The sequence below is a fragment of the Poecilia latipinna genome, unplaced genomic scaffold (assembly GCF_001443285.1).
Source record: "Poecilia latipinna isolate Pla-1442-1.1 unplaced genomic scaffold, P_latipinna-1.0 Scaffold509, whole genome shotgun sequence".
NCBI lineage: Eukaryota > Metazoa > Chordata > Actinopteri > Cyprinodontiformes > Poeciliidae > Poecilia > Poecilia latipinna.
This window is the reverse complement of record NW_015113125.1, coordinates 315,133-327,133: the sequence shown is the minus strand read 5'-3', so window position 1 is coordinate 327,133 and position 12,001 is coordinate 315,133. Positions and strand designations below refer to the sequence as shown.

Below are 12,001 nucleotides of genomic sequence, written 5' to 3'. Positions count from 1 at the left end.
GTACACATTAAACTAATTATTACACCATTAAATCTAACAGAAATTGTTTAAAAATGTAGTATAAACTATCCAGATATTTTCTATTAAAATGTATACATTTTTACTATTCATTAAATTTGTCTTTATTTTTCATTTCTATTGATACAATTTTGCTATGTTCTTTTTCTTTTCCTGTCTCTCCTCCCCCTAAGATTTTTCTAAGGTTATTCATTTTCCTTAATTTTAATTTATTTTGCTGAAATACATTTAGCATGAATTGTATTTTCAACATTAGTTAACCTTTATTCACTCAAGCAAGTTAATTGTCCTGCTTATGTTCCTTTTGCTGCATTGACCGTATGCACTATGCCTTTCTTTTTGTGGGTTTAAGTTTAGTTTAACTGAGCATTTAATATTTATGATCCATTCATCCATGCATTATCTATACACCCTTGTCACTTAGTGGGACTGGGAGGGTTGCTGGTGCCTATGTCCAGCTAACGTTCCGGGTGAGAGGCAGGGTACACGCTGGACAGGTCCCCAGTCTGTCGCAGATATTTAATGATATCCCTTATAATTTTCAACATTAACCTGCTTAGATTGTTAAACTTGAAACAATCTACATTTATCTACATTGATAATCATATTCAATTTTATGTTTATCAAAGTTTGCATGTTGTATTAAAATAATACTGTTTCGGCAAATTCTACACTTTATATCTTAGCACCACAAAGAGTATTCAATGAGAAAGAACTAAATAAACAAGACAATAATATACTGCAAAATTGTAATAATCGGTACTCACCATTAGGGTGGCCAACATGGCAAAAGCGGTGGTAAAATCATCCCAGGAGATGGGCAGCTTCGAGCTGAGGCTGGTGAACTCCAGGACCAGAATGATGAGGGTGACAGAGAAACAGAAGCACCAAGAGAACATGCACCATGCCCAAAATGAGACCCCTATATGGCCCACAGATGCAACCAAGCTGAAAGTGACGCACGTGAAAACGACTGCCAGTATCCTCAAAATACCCACAGGTACCGTAAGCGTCTTAACATCCAGCGTAACCATCCTGACTGTGATACTGCCGTCGGCCTGCTGTTCTGTCGGCTTTGAAACTCACAGCAGTTCTGCTTTAATAGGTACAAAATAACATTTGCTTATCAGTTCTTCCCCTTCAAATAAAAAAATTGTTTCAACACACCAATGGGAACTACACCCTGTCATATATATGTATAAAACAAACAAACTTTAAAGCCACAGTGAGAGATAAAGAATAACTTTCTAACCCACATGCACTTTGAATCTGACAAATCATTTTAAGCCATAATGGCATTTACACCTTTGCAGTAGAGCAGATAAAGATGAAGAGGCGATAATGTGCAGAGGTGAAAAACTAAGGAAGCTGAAAAATTAATCAGTTGATAAATTCAAGTTGCAAACTGAGATGATTCATAATTTCTTAAAAGCAACATTGCATTTCTCAACAAAGGTTAGTCATTTGGAAACAAATATTATTAGCTTAGTCTGCAAATATTAAGCCACAGGAAGAATACCAAAGTCCAAATCTAAAGGTTTGACTATAAAAGTCAGATCCATATCTTTGAAATGTGAATTTTAGCTTTCTAATTGAATTAGTGAAATAAATTTGAATTATTTCATTTATTATTACACACCTTATGTAAACATGTTTTAAAAGATTTAAACATCAACAACAATTTAAAATGTGACTAAAAACAATTATTTATTAGGTTGGTTTGAATGAAATAACCTTTAAGTCTAAAATAATGCTTTCATTTTATTCCTAATTATACATGTGTGTATTTGTCTAAAGGAGAAAAAAATCAGTAGGTCAGAGAATTCTGATTTATCTAAATTTTGTCTTCATAAAAAGTTGACAGAAATGTGTTTTTATATATAAAAGTATCTCGTCCAATAAATGTGTCATGCATTTTTGTTGCTAGCAAACACAACGCTGTTAAATATATAAAATGATCCATGAATAATTTTTCAACACTGATGACTATTTCTTGAAACTGGATAATTTCTTCTAAGTAGTAGCTGATGTCTCATGACTGCAGAGTGCTAATTAATGGCAGCATTTGGCCTCCATCCTCCATATTCCAAAGAGCATAGTCTATCTCCATTACTTATGATTACCTTGGATAAGTTGTTCTCTGTTGTGTTATTCTCAAGGGATATAAAAGTGCCCTGTTCCACATTTAAGATTAGATCAATGTGGGACAAATGATGAGCAAATATTGGACTATAACTCACTGAAATGCATTTGTTGAAACTGGAAATTTGAATTGTCCAGCATGATTTAAATATTTTTTTCAGAACTGCTGGCCAGATATTAACTTAAAGTCAATCAAATTCAAGCTAAATGTAATTATATAGTTGGATAAAATATGCACCTGCACCAAAGCTACCATAACAGTCTGTGCACATCAATCTGAGATGACACAAGTGGATACTAGCTGACAGAATGATTTAGGGCTTAGTAAAGCTAATGCACACAAAGAGGAACTAAATGTGGAACTGTATGTTTTATTCACATTTGCTCTGTCATGTTGTCGACGTCAATGCTTTACCAGCTGGAACAGAGTCTGTTAGCACCTCATGGGTTCATTTGGCAACAAAGAAAAATACAATAACAGAAGTTCCTAAACAGGATCGGTAAAGTGTGAAACTGCATTGTTCTAATTTACAACAAATATCAACATGTGTTTTAGCAAAAAACGGTTTTAAATCATTTCCCCTGATTTTGCTCTTGTGGAGTATCTAATGAATAACACAATGTATTTGTGAGTCATCCGTTTGACTGCGGCAAAGGCTTGTCTCTCAACTACCTGAGAGGATAACAGTTCAATGCAGAGTTTATAATTGAGGAATATAAATGGAAAGCAATCAAATTAAAAACTTCAAAAAACAAATAACATATCAAATCAAGTCAACTCTATTTGTAGGGAATAGCATATCCAGCAACAAGGCGGCCACTTTATGTGATAATTCTATAACCAGTTATGTTGACAATTGCAAATAAGCTGAAAACATTCAAATTTGCCAAATGCCATAATCAAAATCATCAAGTAATAGGGTTAGGTGTTAAATTATTTTTTAAGTTATGTTTGATATATACAGGGTTTTTGTAACAACTGTAGGTAATAACATACTTGATTGTGCTATAAAATGGCACCACATGCCAGGAAAAAATATATTATCCTTCAGACCCCCTTTAAGTATTTTGATGCAAAGTCATTTAGTGATTTCTGTACCAACAAAAGCATTTTAAAGTATTTTCTCTGAGCTACGCAGAGCTAGTGTAGAGGCTGCAAAACTTGAGCATAGGTTAAAATTCTGAAGACAATTATTATGTTTTTTTTTTCTTTTTCCTTGAACCATCTCAGTCAGAATCCATCATGGCTTGTAGTTTTCGCACCGTCTGTCATCAGAGAAACAAAAACAATTTCAGACTAGATAAAAGATTTTAAACTCAATTAACCTCTTTCAAAAGTGGATTCTCCAACATAGTGTTTTATAAAAGTATATGAATCATATCAAAATAGTCATTTGTGTTGATCAGGAGCTTAGTGTAGCTTAGTGTGATATCTTTCCACAGTTTTGAGGACATAAAAATAGTTTTTATTTTTTGCATGCTTTATGCAAAAACACACTCTTCCAGTTTATAGTAAAACACTGACTTTCCCCCAGTGAGCAAACTGGGAAAGAAAGGCTGTGATTGGACTTGATCTGAATGAGTCACTGAGCAGATAAATCTTTGCTTGTCTTTGCCGAGCCCTCCATTAATTCACCTTTAAAAGGATCAAGAAGAGATAAGGTGGAGAGTTGGGGAAGCCAGCAATAGCCTGAGATAGTCCTTTTAAAATTACGCATGATCATATTTAATAACTTGGCATGTAATTACCAGTGACTGTATAAATGCTGAACTTTGCTTTTCTCCCTCTCCAAACAAAGCTTAACTGAACATTTTTCTGGAAATCCACATACAAATTTGAAGAACTGAAACTAAAAACAAACTGAGTCGAGCACACCCACGATGCTGAAGTACTTTCTGTTCTTTGTTCTCCCTAAAGTTTGTTTTCAGGTTTAGCTAAACCATATGGACACAATAGGGGGAAACAAAATGGCTGCCACCTGACAACTATCTCCAACAATGAAATAAACCCCCAAAACCACCCCCCAGCATGACACAGGTGGTTCAGGCCAATGAGGCCATCAGCAGTACTTCAGGAAACTCGGCCCTTTGCCACACCTTTTGCCTGCCAGGAAGGGGGAGCCAAACACCAAAGACCCAGGTAACTCAAACACAGAAAACAATATTAATACAACATAGTTGAATTTCAACCTTGCATTGTTAATATGTGTGCCCTCCATATAAACATCGTAAGGTGGTAGAAAATAATATAAGGAATACTTAAACTACAAAACAAACTAATACTTAAACTACAAAACAAACAAAAGTGAAAGCCAACCTATGATGAGGTGTGGATCTTAGCCTGTGTGGCTTGCCCATCACACAGTTTAAGCCTTGCAACACATGCACATCAGAGTTGGGTTTAAATTAACGTCATTGTGCTGTGGATTAAATCTTGTGCTTTTAATGTCACTGGACCACGCTTTATCACTGCTCTGTCTGATGGCAGCCCACCCGGTGACAAATAGCTAATTAAAAAATCAAACCTTGTATTACTGAGAAGCAGAAGATAATCTTTTTCAAGATAAAACAGGGAACAAGGTTAAGCATTAAAATGAATTCATTTCCAGGCTGATTGCATCCTCATTTCCTGTCCAACTGTGAAACCAAACCATCAAATTGCCAGCAAGTTCTGACTTTGCAGCATTTGCTGTTAAAAAGTGAAGGTTAGCATACAATAAAGCAGTAATACCTAAAGACAACTCTCTGACTGTAGCAGAGGAACCCTGAAGATACCGCTGCTGTTCCAAAAAATACACCTACAAAAACAACTACAACAACAAAAACAAGTTTGTTTGATAAAGTGGTATGATAAAAAAAAAAAATCTATTTTAACTTCATGGAAAAACATTATTATATTATGGTTTTAAAAACTGCAGTCATGCTTGAGGGACTAGAATAGCTTAAAAATGTCACAATGGAAGTAAATGACTTAAATCTAAAGCTAAAATCCCTTTGAAACCGCGTTATGGCTCACTAGTCACTCCGCTTCATCTTTTTCTTTGCGCTCTGGCTCCCCCTTCAGGCTGATGAAAAACACTGCATGTGCATTTCAATATTACTGGTATTCTCTAATTTCACAACTTTCGTACAACCGTAAAGGATCAAACCACATATTTGATATAGATTATATTAGTTTACTATCCAAGCAGACATTTTGGAGACAGTCATATGCTGACACTCTGAAGAACATTAGTAAATAGAATCTGCCCGTGTTAAAAATAAATATATAAAAATAAACAGAAATATACTACATGAGATACTATCTCATTATAATGAGAAAACTTTTTAATTTATTTTTATCAGAGTGGCAGAAACGGGCTTTTATATATATATATGCAATTCAAGTTCATTGTAACTTAATTCTGTACACATGAATGATTTTTGAACCATTTATTGTTGCATGAGGCCGAGCACAGCACAAGAATTTCATCTATATTTCAAATACACTGCTCAAAAAAATAAAGGGAACACTCAAATAACACATCCTAGATCTGAACGAATGAAATATTCTCATTGAATACTTTGTCCTGTACAAAGTTGAATGTGCTGACAACAAAATCACACAAAAATCATCAATGGAAATCAAATTTATTAACCAATGGAGGCCTGGATTTGGAGCCACACACAAAATTAAAGTGAAATGTTCCCTTTATTTTTTTGAGCAGTATATTTTGAATTCCAATAGCAATGATTTGATTTGTAACCTGTGTGTAAATACTTTTCATGATCTTCACCGCACTTAGAAACTTCAGGAAGTGAACATTATTTGTTTTGATTAAAACGTGTGGAAAGATTCAATTGATTTAGGCCACATTTACACGTGCTTCTTTCACAGTAGGAGCAAGTAACACTGTTTGAACAAACGGATGTGAAACCACAGGGGGAAGTTGGCAAGAACAAAAGCATTGTATTTATACTGCAGGTGTTTAACATAGAGGGAGTGAAAAGCTAAGTTTAAAAATAAAAACGATAGTATTCAGCTATGTTTTTGGGATCATAAAGTTTTTAATTCTATGTTATTTACTTAGATTTGGGTGACAATTCAACTAATAAAAAAATAGTTAAGAAGGCAAAAATGTTATCAAAGACAACCTTGGATTGGTAAAAAATATATATTTTGGATTATTTTCTGTGCATGTATGCATGAAAGGCTTTGAGGTTCACATGGCATTAGATCTTTTGTTCTTGCTTCATAGGAGGAGAGAAAAAAAAAAGAGAAGGGCGGAACTATAGTTTTAGGAAATGCAATCAGTTGCGTTAGATTTAGCGTCAGATGCATCAGACGGCATTAATCTGATTTAGACTGGGACTTCCTGCACTTTCTTATCGCTCAAGACCAAGAAGACTGAACAGAAGACTGTCTTTTGTTGTTGTTTTTTCTTCAAATTAACCTGTAAGTTAAAACTTATTTCATATTTACCCAATAATATTGAGCTGCTACTGTGGTGTTAATTCATTTTGGTGTTTTGATATACACTTGTATGTAAGTGCTGTAAACATAAGCCGTCTCTGCCAAACCAAAACAGGGACAGGGAGATACATATCGTGCTGAAAGAGGCTGCTTTATAAGGGCATTTATCCGGGCTGTTTATGCAAACCTAGTCTGTTTAAGCTGCTTGTCTGAGCAAGCTGGGTAAAGCTCATAACTTTCCACAGTTGTGAGTAAGCTTTCTACAGGAAACCTCTAAAACCTCCTACCAACTAAAGGACTTTTGTTCATGACTAACGCTGAGTTTCGACTTCAGCGTTTCTCCATGTTGTGAAACTTTAACGCTCTTCCCTTGTAACTTCCAGCTCCTATCATAAAGATTAAGAATCTGATGACAGTAAAGTAATAAAAGTGTTTGTGGAAACTATGGAGAGAGCACATGGAGTGGATTTCTAGATAGTATTTTGAATTTTTACCTTTAGATCTTGAAACTGAGGGTTCGAGTGACAGAAAGTTGTTGTTGAGCTAGGGACTGAAAAATGGAGTCATGAACACCTTTCTTGCAGAGACCACACCGCAACTATTACAGACACCAAATAAAGTTTATTTGAGAAGGTGCCAGAAGTGAGGTTACGGTCCAGGCAAGCACTAAAAAGAGAAGGTAAGTGGTTATTATTGTATTGCTGAGATGATTTGGTGGTAGATTTTGAGATGCAGAAGGAGGGAAATGTATCCCTGATGACTGTCATTGATCGCTTTCTGTTCTTGCCACGTTCAGGTGGCGGTGGCCTTTTCTGTGTTTAAGCAAGGAAAATATCTTTTCTCTTTACTTTTTGGACATTTATATTAGATTTATTTCTAATATGCATTCGCCTCTCGAGAGTCACCGCCATTCCTACGCAACGTATCAAATACTTTCTGTTGTGTCAATCAGTTGCATGCTGTGTGGTCAACGGTTTGAGGATGTTGGAGGTCTTTCACCCTTATTGTGATTAAAATGTTAAATGTGAAAAATGTTCCGTTTCCAACGAGGTATTTTGTTTTCACCACTCTACTGTCAGGACAGACTATAGAGTGGTGAAAACACTCTATAGGTTTCTCTTCGTCCCACCATCCCACCTTCGTCCCACCATCTTCGGCTCTGGGTGTTTTCAAACAAATTTTGTCTCAAAATATGAAACTCAAGAAGATTTTCACAAATCATGTTATGCTGAGTTTGCTTTAATTTGCTTGCTCCTCCTGTGCGCACAACATGAGGAATATTTGTTTTTATTACAGGTGAGATTTCTGAAGATGGAGAAAGGATCCCACACACAGGAATCGGCTCCACCGTACCCTGGCCCTCCCATGGATTACGGCCAGCCAGCGATGTACGCACCACCAACCTATTCCACTCAACCAGGCTTCCCCACTCAACCAGGCTTCCCCACTCAACCAGGCTTCCCCACTCAACCAGGCTTCCCCACTCAACCAGGTGTCTCCGCTCCGCCAGGCTATCCCGTTCAACAAGGCGTCTCCGCTCCACAATGTTTCCCTGCTCAACCAGGTTTCTCTGCTCAACCAGGTTTCTCTGCTGCTCCTGCTGGACAACATGGAGGTAAGTGATCAGTTATTTTCTTCTGTTTAGCAGTATATTCTACATAACTTTGAACAAAGATTCTTAAAATCTTGAAAACTTTCGGCTTTAAGATGTATAGAAGCACACTGTAGTGCTTGTTGATGGAGATCTTTGTACAAATGCACATATTTTTTACTGATGGTGTTTTGAGACGATTAGTTCCTTGTTTTGCTGAACCGTTTCTGTCATCTCACAGGTGTTGCTTATGCTCCTCTACCTGTTCAACCAACAGGTGAGGCAGACTCAACCAGGAAAATGCTGCTGAATGAAATGAAAAAAAAAAAAAAAAACATTTGCTCTTGCTGTGTGCCAAAACGAAAGTGTGCAGAACTTCCTACCACAGGCCAGTTTAGCTTAGATCACGTGCCGTACTCTCATGGTAACATGTTAGGAATCTTGTAAATCTATTTTCTTCCTTAGAAAATGCAGTGGGACCGTTTTTCTCAGTGGCTTTGGTTGCATTTCTTGAATCATTTTCGACATTTGCACAACATTAAGTGCATTTCTAAAAACAATTTGTGCAAAACAGCATGGGTTACCTTCAAATTCCAGTTTCTCTCACATAATCCTGAGTTCATCTCTCAAAATTAATTGTCTGTATCATTAAACATGTCAGTGCCTCAGAATGTCAAGTACTCATTTCATTGTTAGACTAAGACAGTCAAATTCATTAGTCGTGTTGTCAGGATGGCTGTGTACTCTGGAGAGATATTCGAATGTAAACTGTGGCTAATCTATTGATGACAAGAATTGTAAATTGTAACGGTGGGAGATCAATGGCAAGAAACTGGACATGATTCATGTTTATGCTTTTGCTGTAATTTGCTGACAGACAAACTGTTGGAGTCCATTCATTTCTGTCTCTGTGCTCCACTCAGGTCCGTTAACCAGTTTCAGGACCCGACTAGAACCCCTTAGTGTAAATTACCTTGAGAAATATTGAGATTTGGTTATATATAAAAGCAGGCTTTAATACAGAAAAATTCTCAAATGTTACAAGCCATACATGTCATACAAATGGATAGAGATACAGCGTTACATTCACTGTCCAGCGCTGGGGCCACACTTAGCTCACCTTATGGATAAAACCAAGAGAGGCAAAGTTTAGCTTGTTATTCTTCTCTGCAATCTGTACCCTCCTTAAAGGGTAGTGTAATCAGTTTCAGTCTGTTTACATACGACTGACGGCAGTCACACTTAAACACTGTTATGTAAGCTGCCACCATACCCTGCAGATAAGAGATAGAGGAAAGACAGAATCCGTAACAGAACATGAGACAATCTCCTTAAGGAAAACAAGACAGAGTTGTAGGAATTACAGTGCAGTCTTCTTATGCTTTCTGTCTCCATGCTGAGAAACAATCCACTAAGGGGTGAAGAATTGAGAAGTAGGAGCTCCTCATTCCTGAGAGGAACTTCATCAGCGTCTTGTTGTGGGTTGCAAACCATATCCTGGTGTTGCAATGATGGATCCTGGAAGATGTCCTCTGCTTCTTCCTCCATTCTCCCTCCTAAATCCTCTGCCACAGTCCCACCCATCTTCCTCCTCTTCTTCTCTCTGGCTGTTGACCTGTCCAGTTCCTTGTCCTTCCATTGTCAGAAATGTAACATGGTGTTGTGTTCTCACTATATAAAGTATATACTTGCCAGTTGATGATTCATGACATGCATCTCCACGCTAGTTCAGAAAACTGGTTGATCATTGGTTGATCTAATGTTCCACACATTTATCTACGTTGAAGAAACTAATAATTCACTGAAGAAGTCGTTTTGAGAATTTGAATTTTGTCAGAAAAAATGCAGCAAAGTGGCTGAGAAAAACTGTAAGATAAATTTATGGCCTCAAAAAATGTTCACTGATGTTGCAGTGAGGATGCAGATTTCTGTGTGAATCCACTAGAGGTCAGTGCTTCTCCTTAGTATGTACAAGTTAAAAAAATTATGATCTATGAAGTCTGTAGATTTGACCTTCATCTAGGACTTGTACAGGTTTAGGGTCAGGAAAAGGGCAGCTCCAAAAACTCATGAATATCAGTAATGATTGAGCAGTCATATTTGACAACTTCTACTTGTGTACATACATAATTATGCACAGTTTGTACAAATTATTTCATGTAAATTATATAATACATCGTCTTCTACATTTTTAAATGATTTATTTTAATATTTTCTAAGCTTCTTTTTCTGCTTCTAATGAAAATAAATCCATTATCTTAGAGCAAAAGGCAAAGGACAAATTAAACCATACATATAACAACAAACTCCATAAAACAATTTGTACGTTTTTTGTTTTTAATCTCAGTGTGTTTTGTGCTTTTCAGTAACTCGCGTGGCGATATCAACTGCTCTATATGACGTTCCTGGACAGACATTTTGTCCCCACTGCCAGGAAACTGTGATCACCTCTACAGAGTCAGAAGCAGGATTGTTGACCTGGCTTGTGTGTGGAGGATTGTGCTTTGTGGGGTAAAAACCTGCTAAATACTTAACATCTTAAAGGAACACATTAAAGTCAAATTTCATTCAAATACAAATAACCACAGGTTGCTTAAAATCTTACAGAATCCAATCTCCATTTCCCCGTACAGGTGCTGGCTTTGCTGCTGTATCCCATTCTGCCTTGATTCCTGTAACGATGTGAAGCATTATTGTCCAAGATGCCAGCAGGTTCTCTACATATACAAACGGATGTGAAACTCGTCCCACAAGGAACTGGGAAAATAAGAGTTAACATTTAGGTTGTCACATGCCTTATGCTGGAAATTGTGATTTTTTTTATTTTTTTTTTGTCAAATTGTATGAAATTGTTTTTCTGCTGAAATGAAAAAAAAAAAAAAAAAGATTTACATCACAACAAAGAGACAACAACCATACATACACAGATCCATTCATAAGAGTGTCCATTTGACCTAACAATCATATTTTTGGACTATGGGAGGAAGTCGGGAGTACCCAGAAAGAACAAACCTGTGCTTTGAGGTGAAAATGTAAACTCCATGCAGACAGACCCATTGCAGGGATTCAAACTTTGGACTTTCTTGCTGTAAGGCAATAGTAATACCAACTGTATTGTGCAGCCATTATCCCAATAATGTCTTCAAATAATGGTTGTGTGCAAACCTATTGCCAGCAATGTAAAAATGATTTAAATACCTGAATTTTCCCGCTCTGGGAATATATTCCATAATATTCTAAATGTAAAAAGATTATTCTATTTGTTTCAATGGCCTGAGAAAACCTTTGATTTCTCACCAATATTTTCACTTTCTGTCTATGTATTTACGATTATTAATAATCCTGTTCATGTCATGACTAAATAGAGCAGCAAATGCAAAGAAAAAAAAACATAAGATTTCCTTGTTTGCATTTACAGTAATGGAATATTGTGAATGTGAAGGTAACAATCTGATGTTGCTGATCAAACACACTTAATAACAGCTTAAAGTGGTGAAGGGTGATTATTTGAGCTGGTTTTGCAGATCTGAAAAGCCCAAAAGTCCTCAAGAGTCAAATGTAAAATGACTCGTTTAAAAGCTTTAACAGGATCAGGAGGATTAACCTATGGAAAGCAGCAATCTACAGCACAATCTCTGAATAGAAAGTGGTTAGCATAATGTTTCATCTGAATTTTGAAGACCCTCAGACTCTGTATTTCAAGGTCATGACTGGAAAATCGTATTTTAAGACATGAATAATTTCTCCTCACTTAGTATTTATAGTTGTCACAGAGAAAGAGCAATAAGTTAGAATTT

The 12,001-nt window shown here is 36.4% G+C and overlaps 2 protein-coding genes across 6 annotated transcripts in view; one reads left to right on the top strand and one right to left on the bottom strand.

Annotated features, from left to right (window-relative positions):
- The window catches only part of LOC106952362 (myeloid-associated differentiation marker homolog), a 24,969-nt gene that overhangs the window by 4,062 nt on the left and 8,906 nt on the right, over window positions 1-12,001 (bottom strand). The window lies entirely within an intron of this gene.
- LOC106952363 (lipopolysaccharide-induced tumor necrosis factor-alpha factor homolog) lies at window positions 4,095-11,373 on the top strand. 5 transcript variants are annotated; one of them, XM_015040427.1, is made up of 6 exons: window positions 4,095-4,300; window positions 7,910-8,033; window positions 8,070-8,228; window positions 8,446-8,481; window positions 10,571-10,715; window positions 10,838-11,373. In XM_015040427.1, the coding sequence occupies exons 1-6, from the start codon at window positions 4,190-4,192 to the stop codon at window positions 10,941-10,943; spliced, it is 681 nt and encodes a 226-aa protein (XP_014895913.1). In that variant the 5' UTR covers window positions 4,095-4,189; the 3' UTR covers window positions 10,944-11,373. The 5 variants fall into 5 exon arrangements, with proteins under 5 accessions (XP_014895913.1, XP_014895912.1, XP_014895916.1 ...); XM_015040430.1 differs by adding an exon at window positions 7,198-7,292 and having other exon boundaries at window positions 4,283-4,300; window positions 7,910-8,228; XM_015040429.1 differs by lacking the exon at window positions 4,095-4,300 and adding exons at window positions 6,150-6,595; window positions 7,198-7,292 and having other exon boundaries at window positions 7,910-8,228.